General features: G+C 44.7%; 1 protein-coding gene across 4 annotated transcripts in view; it reads left to right on the top strand.

Moving 5' to 3' along the window:
* Positions 1-19,151, top strand: part of CSMD2 (CUB and Sushi multiple domains 2) — a 651,518-nt gene that overhangs the window by 387,909 nt on the left and 244,458 nt on the right. For 2 of the 4 annotated variants that reach the window (XM_014605014.3, XM_019487966.2), the window contains 2 exons: positions 123-226; positions 7,561-7,673. The exons of the other annotated variants lie outside the window; for them this stretch is intronic. In XM_014605014.3, coding sequence (XP_014460500.3) covers positions 123-226; positions 7,561-7,673 — 217 coding nt within the window. The remainder of the gene's footprint in view (positions 1-122; positions 227-7,560; positions 7,674-19,151) is intronic. 4 annotated transcript variants of the gene reach the window in all.

Genomic DNA, 19,151 nt, shown 5'->3' with positions numbered 1-19,151 from the left:
GAAGGAGATATAAAACTCATATAAATTGCTCTTCGATAGACACATGAATAAAGAAACAAGACAAGAGGAGCCACAGGCTGCCTCGGTGGTTGATTCATATTAACACGCTGCATCTTTGCTAGGTTATCAAACTCACCTTTGAAGAATTTGAATTGGAGCGAGGATACGACACGCTGACAGTGGGTGATGGAGGGGAAGTTGGAGACCAGAAAACTGTGCTCTATGTGTAAGTAAAATGTCTTTTGTCACTTGGGAAATATTTCAGCATCATGATACTAACCATAGGTAATTGAAGGCTGGAGGGTCAGGGAAGTGCTGGCTAAAAGTTAGCGAATGTTTTCTGTAATGGTCTAAACCATGGAGTGAAAGGAACATTATTGACAAAGGTATATTTTTTATTTAACTAGACCCTTTATTTTTGTTCCCTCTGGAAAAGCCATTGCCCCATTTCCCCCGCCTGTTCTTTCAAGCTGTCTGTATTTCAGAACACTTTCCAGAAGAGGAGATTGACTGTTGAATACCTAGGAAATTGAATGTGGTGATATCAAATTCCAGTGTAGAAACGAGTGCCATCACATATGTTGAATACACAGGGATTGAAAACTTGATTGGGCCTGATTGTGCTTAGCCCAGCATCTTGTCCAAAGTGGGTGTAATCTGCTACCATTCTGATTTGGTTTTCTGCCCACTTTGCACTCACGTAAAAGATAACACAAAGTCGAAGGCAACAGGGAATCTGTCTCGCTGCATTTATATTATTTAGATGGCAGGCGTAATGTGCCACGACAGTTCCCTTGGTCGAAAAAACGTTGTAAAACATTCTAGTTTTACCAGGCTGCGTGGATCTTTGTTGTGCATGCAAAAGTCCCTCTAGTGCCTATAGGGACTCTGCTCAATTTGCAAGGAAAGCAGTTGGTTTGTGTGATGGAATAAGCCATTCCAGCCATGTCAAAAGAGATTAGGTTCACCAAAGTGCCACAGACCTGCAGAGCAACCAGTTGTCCTAACCAGAAGGGTCAAGCTCAATGGAGGTAGTGGGCCAGATCTGGATCTTCGGGCTTCTCACGGGCCAGGTGACCCATCTCTGGATCTGGCCTGTGAGGCTTCTCACTATAGTTGCCAGAGCTGTTGTGTCAGTGCCAGCATCCAAGGAGTTAATGCCACTGTTGTTCAACCACTATCAGTGTGGCCAACGCGTGGGGGTTATCTCTGACACTGTTCGCTGTCCTGCCACCGATTTTTATGCTGAACAGCAATCAACAACTGGAAATTCAGTAGTGGGTCAGGGATGGAGGAGTGTTAACTCTTGGGATGCCAACCACAATGCTTCTGGGAGCACCGGCTTAGAAGCCTTGTGGGCTAGACCCCGAGGTGAGTTGTCCGGCCACAGACAGGCCAGATGAGCCACCTCTGCAAGCTGTATGTTTGACGCTCATGATCTAAACTACAGTGAATACCGGCCTAAAAAAGCAAGTGCATTATGTCACGTTAAGGCTATCTTTGCAGTCTTTCAGGGAGTGTAAGATAGTAATTGAAGGGACTTCTTTCTTTTAAGCTGAAGGAATAAGAGCATAAGAAGTACCATACTGTGTCAGATGGATAGCAGGTCCATCTAGCCCAGTGCCCACTAGGGGAGAATAATGGCAGAAGTGGATGCCATAGAGGGAGGACACTGAACCAAATATATTTAGAGTGATCTGTCCTCTATTCAGCACCTACCCTGGCATCCACCATCATAGGTTTAGAAGGACCAGGGGAAACATCTCCAAGCTTTCTGTTCAATGGCTAATGATAGATCTATCATCCATAAACGTATCTAGTCCCTTTTTGAACCTGGCTCTGTTATCTGCCTTGGACTGTGCCTCATGGAGTGGTGCAAATGAATGGGGGGCTTGGCAAATTGCTGAGCGAAAGAGACAGAGAGAAACCTAGAGGCATTTTCTGCATCAGTTCCCAGAGTCCTTTATCCTGGTAAAGTTCTCATGGAGGTGACTTAGATCCAGTGAGAGAGATCTCCTAAGGGACCTTGGAATTTGGACTTGGGCAAAAGCACCTATATAGTGTTGAAAGGTTTTTGATGTCTTTGGGGGATGGCAGTACTTTTTAAACTGTGGATTGCATGGCTAAAACTGCATGTATTGTTGAAGAAATACCCCCGCGGTGGGCTTGGACCGCCCTTCTGGACAATGGGAGTAAGTCAGAATCTCTGGGCTCCTTTACGCATGCGCTGGACATTCAGCATGTTGGAGCAGACACGATTAACCGCGTCTGCTGGAGCATGGAAATCGATGTGCTCCAGCAGCCTTCCGCGTCACGCATATCAGCGTTCCCGCACGTCTCCGTGCCGAAAAAACAGGGGCAAGGCGCTTTGACATGAAACACGTTGGATGAGCTTGAGTTCAAAGTGCGCCACAGCCATTTTTTCAGCGCAGGAATGCACGGGACACTGATGCACGTGATGCGCAGGGGCTTTTTATTCTCATGGCTAACTAATTAAAGCACCTGGCGCTGCATCCCACAATACGTGTAAAAATGCCCTCTTAGATATCCATTAGAATGGGATAAACCTGAGAGAGGAAGCAAGTCCTGACATTATCTGAATAGGTCTTCCTTAACCCCCATCTCTGCTCTTTTTTTGATGGCCTGCTTTTGGCCTTCTTCATTAAATTCCTTCTCCCATGCCACGAAAGGCCGGAAGGGCACCAGTCTACACTGATGACATCCACTCAAATCCAAATCCAATTTACAGAAGAAACAGTTGATCTCGTGTCGTGTGATGCACACAAGTAGCATTCAGTTTAGTTTTGTAGAGAGAAGCAGCGTACAATGGCGATTACAGCAGGGAGCTGGGAGCCAGGTGCTGGTTTATTGTGCTGGTTTTGAGTGAATTGCTTAAATCCCAGCACGGGAATTTGCTTGGAGCCAAACACTGAAAAACTGGCCATCTCACTCGGGTGCCTGTATAGGAACTGGTGCTCTCTGCTGAAAGTTTGGTCGTTAACCTTTCAGACATTTTTTTTTCCTAGCTGTAAAATGGTGAGGCTAACACTCGGCCATTAGGGGCTAGTGAAAATTTTTAACTGCTTCGGGGGGGCTTACACAACAAACTTGTTTGCAGTGGGAAAGGAGGTGCTTGTGTCCATTTACCAAAGGAAGAAATGAGACAAAGAATTAAAGTGAAGTGTTCAAGTCCACACCGGGAAATCTGTAGCAGCACTGGAAACTGCACCAAATTTTCCAGAGTCCTAGGCATTTCCAGTGCATTAGAGAGAAGATCAGCTAGACCAGGGCTGTCAAAGATACGGTCTGCAGGGCTCCTGAAAGGGCTGGGGATTCAGGAGGCAGAGCGAGCGGGGGGGGGGGGGGGGGGGATCACGACTGAATTCCCAAGTACAGACATTTGGGATGTGTGTTAGGGGTAGTGGGGTGAACGAAGGTTGCTTTAACTCCTGTGCCACCTCCTCTCACCCTGCCGGGTCCAGATCCAGAGCCTAGTCCAGTTTGACAACCCTGGTCTAGATCTCCACAGCTGACTTCCTGCCCCCGGGGCGGGGGGCTGGACTCGATGATCTCCCGAGGTCCCTTCCAGCCCTAATGTCTATGAAATCTATAATATAGCCAGAGAAAAAAGTTTTCCAAGTATTATAACTAGGATAACTCTTTACAGATTTTCCCCTCTCTGCTTATTTTGTCTTGTGTGCTATCTCTCTCTCTCTCTCTCTCTGTTGCTCTCACTCTCTTTTTGCTCACAAATTGGTCCCCAGCTCCTCGTCCTGTTTTCCTCTGCCCCCATAAGCAGCGCACAATCCCACCGTGTTGCTTGGCCCAGAATGGCTAATGTGCAACGTATGTAAATGGGAAGTGTGATTATTGCACAAGGGTTTGTAATTAAAGTGTCACAGAACATTTCACACCTGATTCATCTGAATGTGGAAATGAAAGCCAAGGAAACACAGCATAATCATTTATTAAGCAGATTTTCCTTCTTTTTTTTTTTTTTCTGTTTGTGAGATGTCCACGAACACACTGTTTTTATCCCGGAGTTAGTTTTATTACTCAAATCGCTTCCCATTTGTCATTAATATTAGTGACTCAACATCGTATTGCTTCACATTTGGATTGTCTGGTGCTTAGCTGTAATTGGTCACACAAGTCATGTAATAGCGTTTCTATTGTCTGTTAGGATGAGTGTCACTTTTAGCATCCAATTTCTGGTACCCAGGGAGTGAATTTTCAATTAATCTTGGAGCGTTGATGCAAAATTTGCTAGTGAAACACATGAACAGCTGCCATGAAGGCTGCAGAAGCAAGTCCATTTATAAATGTGAATGAATGTCCTCGTTGTGGCACTCTGCTGCCTTTTCCAGCTCTGCCCGAACCTGTGGCCCAGCATCGCTGATGACCTTGAGAGCTAGAGTCTTAAAAGTGGCACTGCCCTGATTTTTTTTTTTTTCATTAGGAGCTCGATCTTGCATCCGTTGAAGTCAAAGGAAAAGATTCAGTTGACTTTAATTGCAGGGCTTTGAGGAAGATGAGGAGGAGGTGGGGGGAGAGGAGGAGGTTACCACCCAAAATTAGTGGTATAGGCTTGTTGGCTGCCATTCTTTGTACCCCTGTAAAATGCATCTCTGCTTCAGAGAGGCTAATCTTCTCAAAGCTGGCCGTGGCATTGTGGTACTCGGTTCCCCATGGGGAGTACCCCTCCAAATCCCTCGTTCACTTTGGTTCAAAGGGAATTTGAAAGCATGCATGCACTTTTAAAAAATCAGCCTTTTCCTTCTGTGTACTTTCCCCTTCTTCCTACCTCCTACCTGCTTCTTTCAATAACAACAGAGAGGAAATTATTATTATTATTATTATTATTTATAAAGAGCCCTCAACCTCTGCAAAAGGTTTCTGGCTGCTGAGCAACCAGCATAAAAACAATTTATCCTTAATTAAAACCAACGCAACCTCAATAAAATTAGAAAGAGATGGATCAAGAAATATTTAAAAAAAAAACCCAAAATCCAGCAGTAAAACAACACAAGCACCCCTAGGAAGGAGATGAAGGAAATGTTTTTAAATGCTTTTGAAAAAGCGCGATGAAATGAGCTGTATTTCAGGGGCGACTGGGACCCGCGCTGTCAGGGTCGAGATGACAAGATATCCATCGTTGCCAGTGTCATATGTGATGGGGCCAAGCAAGAATGCCAACTTCTGTCAAGGAGGATCTGAATGGAACCAAAGCCAATCCCATTCAGGGCTTTGTGTAGCAACAAGGCTACTTTAAAGTGAATCTAGCACTTAATAAGCCACCAGGCTTAAGGAAGGCAGAGCAGGTTGACCATGCTCAAACGGATGAGCAGTAGGGCTGTGTGAAGCTTTGGTCCCTGATTTGATTTGGCAGAGATTCGGCCTGATTCAGTGGCCAAATCTTCAAATCCAAATCGAATCAGACGACCCTTTAATCTCTCCGAATGGAATTGGAGAGATTCAGATAGATTCAGCCGTTCGGACATAGACACAGCTTGAAACATTTTTTCTACATGCCTCTAGGTTGCAGGCAGCTCATGAATGCTGCAATGCTGGGGCTCATGAAGCGTCCCACAGGAGCACGGGGGGCTCCCCAGCAGACCCAAAAATGGACCAGAAGCACTTCCAGTCCACTTCCAGGTCTGCCAGGGAGTACGCAGGGGGGTCTCCCCATGCCCCCTGGCTTGGTGACTGGTGTCTCCTGGGTCTGAGGGGCACCCAGGATCCCCCTGCAGCCAATTGCCGAGCTGGGGAGGTATGGGGGGACCCCCCAGCATGCTTCCCGGTAGACCTGGAAGTAGACCGGAAGTACTTCCGGTCCACTTCCCGGGCTGCCACCGAGCACATGGAGGACCCCCCGCACCACTGTGGGACACTCTATGCACCCCAGCATTGCAGCATTCACGAGCTGCACTGGTACCTCGAGGTATGTAGAAAATACTTTTAAAGCTGTGTCTGTGGCTGAATCACTGATTTTCTGAATCGGCATCGAATCTTCCGATTTGGCTTTGGTCGGATCGAATCAGGGACAGCGATCCAAATCAATTAATCGAATCCCTGATGCAGGCCGAATCCAAATCCGAATCAAATAGGACCCACTTCACACACCCCTATTGCTTATTGCTGATAACCCAGGAAAAATGAATGAATCTTTGGGTCACAAGAGCTGGCATTACTGTCCTAGGTTATCTTGGTGCTCGGCTGCTGTGTTTGCTGACAAGCAGGATTGGTTTACACCCATGCTGTCTCAGGAGCTCTGAGTTCAAGAGCATTTTCAGACACCGCTGCTGTTGTATCGGAGGGTGATGCGAGGCATAAACTATATCTGTGCGTATGCAGCAAATGCTGCAAAGGAAGCAGGCTATAGATGTGCTCTTATTGTAGTATAAAAATGCATCACAAAGAAGGCTCAAAGTAACTCAGAACATGTAACACCCGGTAAGATGAGTCGCTTGACAAAACTCTGGTCCCCCTCCTCTCTAATGATTCATTACTCTTCTTCCCCCTCCCGTTTCTGTTTTCAGGTGCCTGTTGTGTGCACATGTGTGTGTGCATGCATGCATGTACACACAAGGTGAATGGTTCAAGTGGCTGGATAAAGGGGCCTTGCATCTGTTGTGCATACATGCCCCGTGTATCTATTGGTTTTTATTCCTGGGAGTGTCACTCCAGGGTGCACTTGGCTTCCTGAGGCCATAGCCTAGCCATATCCTCAAGGGTCCTGTACAGTCAACAAGCTCCTTAGGGCTTGTGCCCCATCTATGGTTGTATATTGGGGCTCTTGTGAAAACTTTCCTTTTCAGCAGAGGAAATGTTCTGCGGGAAATGAGATTAATGTATTTAATTCTAATATTAGGCTCCATTTTTGCTTGTAACTGCAGGTGAGGGTAATGGGGAGGACTCATTCATCAGCTTCCCTCACGTCCTTAGGCTGCCTTTTTGCATCTTGATTTAGTGACAGTGGAAATGACTATTATTTATGCTAGATTGCACTTAGAGTCCCCGACCAAGAGAAGAGCTTCGTTGCGCTAGGCGCTGTACAAATATACACCGAGAGATTGACTTTGGTCCTGAAAAGATAGAGTAGCTGACTGAGGTCGCACACGAGGTCACAGCTGGGAATAAACCTCAGATTTCCCAGTTCCCAGACTTTTGTACCATGATATCTTCTGATAAGCATGTTTCTAGTTGTTCTTTTTTTAAGGGGGAAAAAGAACTACCGCAGCATTTGGCCCTGTTATCATTTCTACCGTTAAGTGGCCTGGGATAAGTGCAGGAGAGCCAGGGGTGCTGTGAGTTAGGAGTAAAAGCAAGGTGATCTAATTGATGTGATCCAGTTTCTGATTAAACTAGGCCTGGATCCTGAAAGGCATATCAATACTTGAGTCAGCACTAAAAACCCGCTCCATATTTTTTAGGAGAGAGTTTTTTGACATTGATGCCTGTCATTTTCCGTCCAAAAAAAGTTGCGTGTGGTCTTTGAAATGGACAGTAAGCTAAGTACCCACGTAGGGAAATTACATACGTCCCGTTTTCTTTTGACAGTTTGACAGGCTCGACGGTTCCCGATCTGATTGTCAGCACACACCACCAGATGTGGCTTCTTTTCCAGACAGACAGCGTCAGCAACTTGCTGGGATTCAAAGCCACCTACGAAGGTAACCCAAGTTGTGCTCTCGGAGCTTGCTTGCCCTGGAAGAATCAGGGCCGCGGTCTTGCGTAGCCATCTCAGGCGTGCGGCCCTACTGTGGTTTGTGGCAGGCATTCATTCAAAGGGTTTGGACTCCGAGCATTTGCATATTATTTACTTATTGCCCAAGTGCATCAAAATATGATAGGCACTTAACATTAGGCACTAGCGAGCCGTGAGCTAGGCTTTCAAATGACTGACTCCAGAAAGACAGCAGCTATATATTTTGAATATGTTAATATGCTCCGTAACATAAAAGGAAGACATGCCAAGAAAAAAGGAAAACTTACGGCAAACCGAGTTCACAATAACAAAGGCATTATCCCGCGAGTCGTTGCCGTCAGCTATCTTGTCTTGCAAAGTGTATGAGTTCTGAGGACTTTTCTCTTGAGTGATCTTATACAGCATAATTCTGCATGCAAGGAGACACGGGCTGCTTTCCTGTAATTTTCTGTTTTTGGGGGTTTTTTTCCCCTACTTTGAAGATTCTGTTCTTATTTCCTTGTTTTATTTTCACTCCTTTCCATAATGGATATCAGACTGCGGCATTTTTAAAGATGAGCTGCATTGCTTAGGTTTGGGGGATTTTTTTTTAAAGCACGCTGCTTAACAAATGCAGCTTCCACTGTATACATAAAAATTGAAGGGAAGAGAAAAAGTTATGACATTCACAGAGATGCTGGGAACCTGTGGCCCTTTTTGAAATGGTGAGTTTTTCCTAATAGGAATCAAAAAATGTTCAGGGTCTTGTGTTTCTGTGCAAGTTGTCAGGGAGGTGTTGGGTTTTTTTTTATTGGGCATTCCTTTTTCTTTGATGGCAGCATAAATGCAATAGAAATGAGGTAATAAATTTCAGGAAAAGAAGTGGAGAGGAAAACTAATTGGTTTAGTGCTTCTTGTGCAAATAATAAATGACACCAATAGTGCAAAATAGATTAGAAGTATAAACTACTTCAGGCTTTAAGAGTCCAAGGTCTCCCAAACAAAAGTTTGTGTTTAAGGCTGGGATTGTCTTCCTTAGGTTTTGTTAAAACGCCCATATTTCAAATACATAATCAGGTTTCTTATCTTTGTAGCAGTGACAAATGTTTGCAAAATTAAATTGAATCCATGTATCTGGTATTAAATGGAGTGCCCCGTGGGTTGGTCCTAGGACTGGTTTTGTTCAGTATCTTCAATATCTTCATTAATGATCTGGACGATGGGGTGGAGTGCACCCTCAGCAAGTTCACGGATGACACCAAGTTGCAGGGAGCAATAGATGCACAGGAGGGTAGGGCTAGGATTCAGAGTCACCTAGACAAATTGGAGGATTGGGCCAAAAGAAATCTCATGAGGTTCAACAAGAATAAGTACAAAGTTCTGTGTTCAAATGGAAGAATCCCATGCACCGCTACAAGCTTGAGACCAAGTGGCTAAGAAGCAGCTCTGCAGGAAAGGACGTGGGGGTGACAGTGGACAGTAAGCTAAGTATGAGCCAGCAGTGTGCCCTTGGCGCCAAGAAGGCTGACGGCATCCTGGGCTGCATTGGTAGGAGCGTTGTCAGCAGATTGAGAGAAGTGATTGTTCCCTTCTTTTCAGCACTGGTGAGGCCACATCTGGAGTCCTGTGTCTAGTTTTGGGCCCCTCGCTGCAGAAAGGGTGTGGACAAATTGGAGAGAGTCCAGCGGAGGGCAACAAAAATGGTTGGGGGGCTGGGGGACATGTCTGATGAGGGTAGGGTGAGGAAACTGGGCTTATTTAGCCTGGAGAAGAGAAGACTGAAGGGTGGGGTGGGGATTTAATAACAGCCTTCAACTCACTGCAGGGGGTTGCAAAGAGGACGGAGCCGGAGTGTTCACAGCGGTGGCAGATGGCAAAAAAAGGAGCAATGGGCTCAAGTTGCAGCAAGGGAGGTTTATGTTCGATATTAGGAAAAACTCTCATGAGGAGGGTGGTGAGGCACTGGAACAGGTTGCCCAGAGAGGTGGTACTCTCCATCCTTGGAGGTTTTTAAGACCCAGCTAAACAAAGCCTTGGCTGGGATGATGTAGCTGGGGCTGGTCCTGCTTTGAGCAGGGGGTTGGACTAGATGTGACCTCCTGAGGTCCCTTCAACCCTTGTTTTCTGTGATTCTATCCCAGCTCATTAGAAGAAGGGTAGCAAAGAAGCACACCCTACTCCCAAATTGCTTTAGAGACAGTTCCTCCTTTTTAGTTACCTTTTAGCAGTCCTGGGACAGTCTTCTGAGATCCTCTCAAGGTGCCCCCCTGCCCTGCCTTCTGCCTGATTTCAGACTAACAGGGTTAGCCACCTCTCCCACTTCCAGCGGCACGAAGGCATATGGACACACAGCCTGCGGAACAACCGTTGCTTCAAGGCTGGTACTCAGGTGTTAGCAAATAAAATGCATTTCCTTTTAACTTCTTTAAAACAGTTTTGTCACTATAAGCCTTCCTGAATCCAGTGGTAATAGCATTTCAGTCCCCTGTTAAGCCGTGGAGCCAACACTTTCAACCATGCTGTCTGAAAACAGAGCTAGAAATCCATATACAGACACCCAATTTTAAGAGATGACAAGCACCTGCTGTGTCCATTAATTTTGGTGGTATTTTTTTAAGCCTGAGGCACTTCTAAAACATTATTGAGTTGCCTAAATGTTCACTATAGATTCATGCAACTTTAAAAAAATGTTTGCTTAGGACCTTGCAGGGTGCAAGAGATTGTCGTATTATTTTCAGACAGAGAACACCGTATGGCAGAACTGCTGATTGATTGCACAATAATAGCAATTAAATAACTAAAAAGGAGCCCAAAGGAGCTTTGGCATAAAAGCAAACCTAAAGGCCAACATGTCCAGCGTGGCTAAACAATACCTTGAGGGGTTGGGACATGATGACTTATGGGTATTTTCAGGTGACTGACACCAACTTTGCAGAAAAATTATTTGGAGAGGTATAAAGAGTAATGCAGTTAAATCATAAAGGTGAAATGGCTGCGAGTCAAAGGGGAAGTCATAGTGGTAAGATTTCCGTGTGTATAATAATCTCATAATAAAAGTGGTATTACTCCTACTTGGGAAATTAAAGATGTGGATCAGGTACTGCAGAGACCGTGCTGCGCTGGGAGACAGGTGATCCTGTCTCATCCTCTGTCCATCCTGGTTCAGCCAGGACCCTGGTATTCATCATAGGTTCAGTGACTTCCTTAGACTTGCTTTAAACATTGCAGACTATAGGATCATAGGAAGGTGGGGCTGGAAGGTGCTTCACAAGGTCATCTAGTCCAGCCCTCTGCTCCAGGAGGGATTATCCTCGACTAAACCAATCCAGCCACGTATCTGTCCAACCTGCTCTTGAAAATTTCCAGGAATGGCAATTCCTCACCTGCTCTCGGTAGCCTGTTGCAGTGCTTGGCCACCCTTGTCGTCATAAGGTTCCTCCAAATCTCCAACCTGCATTTGCTCTGATGCAGCTTGAGTCCACGGCTCCTATTCCTGTCCTCTGTGGCCACAGAGAAAAGCCCATCTCTGTCCTCTCTACAATCACCTTTCAGTTATGCGAAGACTGTTATCAACTCCGCTTTCAGCGTGGAAAGGAGAAGACTGAATAACCCTAGTTCGTTCAGCCTTTCCTTATAAGTTCTGCTTCCAAGACCTCTAATCATTTTTGTTGCTCTCCGACGGACTTTTTCCAATCTGTCCACATCCTTCCTGAATTGCGGGGCCGAAAACTGGACACAATGCTTCAGGTGAGGCCTTACCAGTGCTGAACAGAGCAGAAGAATCACATCCCCTGATTTGCAAGCAACATGCCCGTTAATATAACCCAGTTTGCTGTTGGCTTTTTTTGCAACGAGAGCACGCTGTTAGCTCATATTCAGACTATGCTGTGACTATGTGATTATGTTTATAATCCACCCAATCGACTGTGCCCTGCCTGTGGGGTCCCAAGCCAGACTCGATGGAGAAGCTGCCTACCCTCCTGCTCCATTTGGCACCCCTGGCAGTGCCAAATTGGATCAGTTGCCAACCCCGCTGTCCTGGACCAGGTCAGCACCACCCCACTTCCCCGCTGGGCTGCATCAGCACCCCTTGTCACACTGAATTGGCTTAATACCACCCCCCACAACAGCTCATCAAAACTCCTTAAGTTGCCCACCAGCCAAAATAATTGCCCACACCCTGCCGTAGACAGACTTCCTTTTATGCCCATCATAACCCCAACTCAATGCAAGCCCCACTTTATGAACCTAAGAGTCTTGGAGCCCTGGGAGGCTCCCATCCTAAACTGTCCCCAGCTGTATGGATGAAATGTAGAGAGACATTTGTGCGTGAACAGCAGAATATACCTCTGTCTGGACTCCCCCAGGTCTGCGGTGGCACCATCCCCCTAATCAGCCAGCTGCATAAAATTCATTTCATTCTGGAAATGCTCTGAGCCAGAGTACAAAGCAAGAAATGTTTAAGTAAAAGGTAATTAGCACTTGCCAACTACATTATGAAATTATACACAACTTACTAACAAGTTTCAGCATCAATTTTATAGCCATCCTCTTTCCTAATTGCAGGAGGAAAATTATAGTTAATGGAACTGCATAAAGTCAGGACCAAGAATTTGCCTAATAGGAGGGCAGAATATTGCTTACCTCGTAGGTTTAAAGAGCTGAATTTCTATAGTACTTCTTGGTTTCATTTAATGCCATCATAAACCTTGTTACCAGCGTGGAAATGAAATTGCTAATCTTATGCCTAAGCAATTTGTTGAAACTCAAGTTTCAGGAGTTGGAGAAAGGTACCTTTCGAATGCAGCAATGCAGTGCCAATATTTTAAGAAAGGGCTCTCTGAAAAGTCACTCACCTTCTTAGCCATGGCTTTGGGGTGCAGGTGCTTGCCATGAAATAAAGTGGGGAATGTAAGGCATCTAGTCTAAGATTTGGGGGTTTCTTTCAAAGCTATTTAGGGGAATTAGTCACAGTGAGGGCAAATTCTCAGCTGGTGCAGATTGGTGTGATGCCATTTTTTAGCAGGAGTGTGCTGATTTATAATAGCCCAGAGTCTGGCCTGTTTATAATCATGCAGCTTCTTCGAGAATCCCCTAGATAACATCGCAGATTCAAAGCACGAGGCACCTCTTTTTCCACTGAAACAAAGACACGATCATAGCTTTGAGTAAGGATTGTCGTCAGAGATGTTAAACTTCACTTTGCTGGAAAAATCCTTTCTGGCTGAAAACTATACCAAACGATTGCTGAGTCGAGCGCTCTACCTGTGAGCAGGCTTAACGTCCGATCCGGGGATCTTGGGTTCTCTTCCCTTCTAGTCAGGTGCAAAGTACCTTCCATTTACGGTGCCCTGTTGTATCCCAAAGACGAAATATTTGCTCCTTAGAGCTCTTTCTTGCAGATGCCAAAGAGAAATCGCTTCTTGTGCGGATGAGTTACCAATATTTAGAGATGTCTTTGATACCTGTGTTAGTCTGAGACAAAAAGAAATACACAAATCTAGAATTCTTGCTTCAGAGATGATACCTGTTATTACCTTCTATTATAATTACTTATTAGTTGTTAAATTATTAACATTCTTTTTAATTATCACTATTCAAGTACTATTATTACAATTATTAAATTATAATGACTATTATTTAAATTATTTATCACCTTTCCTTAGTTGGTCTAATAAAAAGTATTGTGTCTGAACCAAGAGATCTAGATTTTTGCATTTCTTGACATCTAGAGAAGAGCTTTATGAACGGTCTGGTTATCCTGTTTTGCTTCTCGTCCGTCCTTCACTTTGCAGGTGGAGTTCTGCCAGCTGGCTCCCTGTCGCCTCTCCTGAATACCCTACCTAAGAACTGTGGATAGGCAAGGGCCACGTGTCTGACCTAACACACGTTGAAGTCAGCAAAGCACACCTACTGACTTTAACGGATGTTGGATCTAGCCCCGTTCATAGCATATCCCTGCAGAACTGGGAACAAAAACGACATGCCAGTGCGTGACGGAGAGGTGCACGGTGATGCAGAAGTAACCCTGATGCGGGTTTAACTATGGACAGAGAGGGAAATTCTAAATAACCAACTGGGGGGAAAGGTAACTTCACAGCACTGGTGGTGCTGTGGACCAGGGAGAGGCACTGAGCTTGGGACCCATAAACCAAGGTTCATTTCCCGACTCTGCCACTCAGAGTAGTTGGAGGAAAATTGCTTGGGGTTGGGTTTTCAAAAACTCCTAATGAACGTAGATCTTGAACCTCAGTGAATAGCAATGGGACTCATGCTCCTTGGGTGCTTTTGAAAATCCCCGCCGCCACGGCCTCATTGCCTGTAAAAAGAGGAATAAGAGTCTCCATTTCACAGAGGCCCTAGGACGTGCTGGTTCCTACCATGAAGGGAGCACATCTTTGAGCCGAGAGAGAGACATGGATGAGATTTGAGAAACTCATGCCATTACAATAATATGAAGAAATGCTGGAAATGGAGGGTAAGGCCATTAAAAAAATAAATAAATAATAATTTCATGATGACAGATTCCCCTTAATCTTGAACTTTAAATTAAAGCTAATTATCACCTCCTCCCCCTTTCCAAATGCGGCCGTTAGAGCTCCTTGGCTCTTTAATTATTTTTTATTGGCATTGTTGGAGCTTTCAAATGAAACACAAATATCAGCTTGCAATATTTTCTTTCCTGGAATGAGTTTGTGGGTGATTTGACTGCCTCATCTCGCCCAGCTGGCTCCCTGAACCAGCGAACAGCCGGGTTTGCCAGTTCTGCGTCCTGCAAACCTTGGCGCTTTCTGCATCATCCCTGACAGCCTCTCTCCAGTAACTCCAGTCCCCGTATGGATGTCACCTGCATTTAATGCAGTTTGTCAGTCTGCATACCTGTTGTTCTTTCTGTCAGTTAAAATCCAAAGAAATCCTGCTGGAGATGTAGAGGGGAAAGTCCTCGAGGAAGGAAGTCTCACAGTGAGGGTCCCTGCTTCATCATCCTAATCCATTATGATCAGCCCTCATGGCTGGACTTCCTTCTGCTTTTATTTAATCCCCTAATTAAAGTCTTTAGTGGGCTAAATTTCTAATATCAAATCTAATTGGATAAATAATTGACTGAAGTAAACAGGCCTTGAAGGGTAGGAGCTGTCATGTTTCCCTCTGTAAGATGAAGAAGGCAGAGGCGGTTGTCATCTTTTTTTTAACTGTGCGTCTCGACAGAGCCAAGCCAAAGCCCTCACCCATCCCTTCCCGAAACAGCTTATTGTTTAAGAAGCTTGATGGACAGGAGCAAGGGAAGGAGGTCACTCGTGCAAGGTTGCATGCAACCTCGATGACAGAGTGGGGAGTAGGACCCAGGGATGTTCGGGTTGCCTAACCCTTTAAATCAGAGAAGGCTTTTGTGACTTTTTCACCCTTGAGCGAGTTCCAAGATCCCCCTTGTTCAGAGCAGGCTTTCAAAATTGTGTCCCTGAGCTAGAGAAATGCCTTTTTTTTCCCAAGGAAATTTTGTTCAAGAGAGACAGACAGGCAGACCGACAGAGACAGTTCCTTCAAGCAAATTCATATTTTCTCCTCTTTCCTTAAAAATAAATAAAGTCCCAAATAATTACCAGGAAAACTGCTTTAAAAGAGCCTTAGTTAACTTGCAGTATTGAGCACCGCAAAGTTAGAAAACTCCAGATTTTAAGTTTGCATTACACTACAGCCCGTCATTACACGAGCATGGGGCTTTTTCCCCACGGAGCCCTGCATCATTCAGTATAAATGACAGAGCTATGAAGAGGCAGATTTAAATTTCCACAGCAAACCATAGTCTGGCATTTCTAAATTTTTGAAAGCTGGTTGTGCAACCTAAGTAAAAAAAAAATTGGGTTTTTTTCTTTTCTTTTTTTTAATTTAGATATTACATACCCATTTCTACCCATGCATACACATAATATAGAGCCCAGTTGTCCCTTGCTTTGCACCTTGTGTAAGAGACTGCACAAGGTGGTGGGTCATTGCACCCATAAGACAAGAGATGGGACCTGTTGGATGCTAACCATTTTTTGGCCCTTATCTTTAGGTTCTTGGATGAGAGCACTGGGTCATGCTTGAAAATCTGGCCATTACTGTTTAAGTGGAGAGGTACAGAAAAGGAGAGTCCTATATAGTGACTAAAATACTTAAAAGACCCACAGTCAGTTGCTAGCCCAGGCAAGATTTCCCTGTGTGGCCTTGAGGCAGTCACATAGGCTCTCTGTGCCTCAGTCTCCTATCTCAAAAATGAAGATGACAGCACTTTCTTACCCCACCCAGATGAGGATGAATACATTGATCTTTGGGAGGTACTCAGGTATCACAGCGACAGGGGCCATGTCAATACCTTAGATAGACAGGCATATATCTCCGTGGATGCAGTGCCAATGTATCCCAAGGATCAATAAGCTCTCTTCCCCCCCCCCCAAGAGTTTTTATGTATCATCCTTCTGTAACGAGCATTTATGTGCCAGGATTAGAGCAACCCTGTTATGACTGTTAGTCACAGATCCAACCTGTCCTACACTTCAGAGTCCTTGCCTGGTAAGAAGCCGTTCCTGCATGTTGAACCAGACATTGTTCCTACGATGGGAGACGGGGAATTGAAGGTCATCTTCTTGATGCTTACCTGGCTCTTTGCAGCCCCTGCCAGCGCTGCTTGCACCAGCCAAATCCTTGGGACCATCAGTTTCCATAGATTCGTTTCCCTTTCTTAATGCTTTCCATTGATTCCTTGCATGTGTTTGTTTGTTTTAATTGGGTCATACATTATTTGATAACCCCACTATCACTGGTGTGGAAGCCTATCAAAAAAAAGCTTTTGCTTTCATCTCGCCTTCTCCTTTTCCATTAGACATATTGACTCCTGTCGTAAAACACTAGCATCGAAGACTGCTGAACCAACAAACAATCCCGCCTTTTAGCTCACCGCACGCTGACCAGAACTGTATTTGAGGGTCACCTTACTCATATCTACCTTTAAAGACAAGTATAAAACATAGCTGGAACGATTCAGTGGTATGCCATGGGGATTTTAACGAACAGTAGCCTGGGAAATAAACATTTTGCATTTGCCTTGCTGCTGTGATAGAGATAGGAGGTCTATGGGGGAAAGAAACAGGATGGGGGAGGATGGAATATCCTTCCTGCACCACCCCCCTTTTTGAAACCAAGACAAGAAAATATTTTTTGATACTAAACATCGTGCATCAATTCATGAAAATAATATCCCTAAATTCAAGATGCCCTCAAACACGCACTTGACTCCCACTGGCTTCAATGTGAATTAAGCATGTACTGGAAATGAAGTGTAGGCTTAAGTGCACTTGTGAATAGGGGTATATTTAAGCCCATATTTAAGTATTCCTCCAGCAACTTCTGAATCCTATGTCCTGTTGCAGCTCTCTCCAGTGAATGGTTTCTTTTGCATAAATCAGTGGTTTGCTCTTCGCCCTCCAGGTTTGCCAGGCCCAGATAGGTATGCCCTTCACCCTCCCCGAGTGCCACTCCAGTCCCCTTCCCCCTGCCCTGTTTGCCACTGTGCTGCCTTGTCCCCTCCTCCATCTATCATATGCCATGAAAAAAGGCTGTCCATGCCACTTGTGGCATGCATGCCACAGGTTGGCTACTCGTGGCATAAGTGGTCCGACAGCTGAGACCTTGATCTATTTTGCACAGTGCATTAGCATCCTTTACTTTTACTTTGCAGTTAAGACAGTGGAGAGGACTCCCTTGGGGCCTTGGATTGGGCCCTGAGAAAACTATGACCTAAATATTGTTTAGTTCAATCTTTGCATGCTCAAATGGAGATTCCTGAAAGGATATGTACTGAGCACTCATGCTGTAAAAATCAGGCCCTTTTTACTTATTGCAAGTTGGACTCTCACAGATTGAAGCATCTGTTATCCTGAATCACTTTGAAAATGATCTGTCTGCCTGATACCTCACCTGTCACCAAATGAGTCCCAGAAGTAAAGTTGGTTTGAAAAAAATTGATGGGACAATTTTTTAGTTGTTTTCTTTTTTTTTCTATACCAGCAAATGCCATGCTGTCTGCTTTTGCAGAAATGTGTATTCTGCTATAAAAAAAAATCAAAGGAAAAGTTTTGAAACAATTTGTTTCAACCTGTTTCATTTCAATCAGTGTCAAAACATTTTATTTAGAAGTTCTTGTTTAACTTTCATTTCGTTTCGAAACAAGCCGTTTTCAACATTACCGAAACAAAACATTTGGTTAGGTCATTTGGAGATTTCTGAATGCGGTATTTTGGAGTTTGTTCTGGGAACCCTTTCTTCAGTTTGCTTTAAGGATGAAGAGTAATTTGGCAAAGGTGGAATTTAGCGGAAGACAGAAATTCCACTTTTTTAACCAGTTCTAGCATAAGGAAACGTGCCGGTTTTGTTTGCACAACACTTACCCTGAGGCTCACACCTTGTAGAATGGAAAGGCCGCGTGAGCAATAAACTTTCGTTCCACTTCTGTTCGTAAATCAGTCACTTGGCTTTTTCTCTGCTGGCTTTTTTATGCCACTTGGGTTCATGCTGCATTGCAAGAGAGAAATTTTTCTGTCCAAGTGAAGAAAAAAAAAAAGTGTGAGTGAGAGAAGCCCCGGAAAGGAGACCTTTTAATCAGCACCTTGCAAGGTGTCTGCATTGTCTTCATTCTTTCCCTTCACTGAATCAGAAGACAGTGATTTGCTTTCTTTGCTTGGCTATGCCTTGCTCTTTTTGTCCTCAGTATCCCATAGTGTAATCATAGCCTGATTTTTGCTAATCTGATGGACATCTCCAGCTCCCATTAACTTCTGCAGGAGGTGGAGTTGCTTGATACCTCTGAAAGCAGCACTTTTGGCTGTGTTAGCATGCCCGAGACACTGGCTTGCCAGTGCCAAAGAGCTTTCAGCAGACGATACAGAAATCTCTGATGACGTTCTGGCCCCATTGGAATCAGTGGCAATATTCCCATTTTGTAGGGGCAGGATTTCACCCCTGGAGTTGTGCAATGTCGTTCTCTCCTGAACACTACCACAGCTGCAGGGAGCACAGCAAATCGTTTCAGCACATTGCATAACAGAGGCAAAGGGGGGGGAGATTTCTAAATGGACATTTAGATGATTGCCCATCACATAAAGATGAGATTAAAGGTGATTTCAAAGGCCCTGCCCCAGAGGGACCTGTGGAGAAGAACAGCAGCCCCAAGGTCACTTTGTGGCTTTATTACATAGCCCCAATTCAGCAGAGCATTTGAGGTATGTGTTTATGTGCAGTTGAAGTCCAAGATTGTGCTTGCTATAGAGGGCAGGACTGAAGCTTATTCTCAGATTAAGTATACTCTTATGTGCAATGCTGAATCTGGACCCTTCATTTTGGCAAATTGCTTGAAGAGACTGCTAGATGAATTGGCACTGATATTAGAATTTAATGAATAATAATATTGTGCTCATGTTATCTTAGG

The sequence above is a fragment of the Alligator mississippiensis genome, chromosome 6 (genome assembly GCF_030867095.1).
Source record: "Alligator mississippiensis isolate rAllMis1 chromosome 6, rAllMis1, whole genome shotgun sequence".
In the NCBI taxonomy this organism is placed as follows: Eukaryota; Metazoa; Chordata; order Crocodylia; family Alligatoridae; genus Alligator; species Alligator mississippiensis.
Note: the sequence above shows the minus strand (reverse complement) of the source record. Positions and strands in the feature narration are given on the sequence as shown.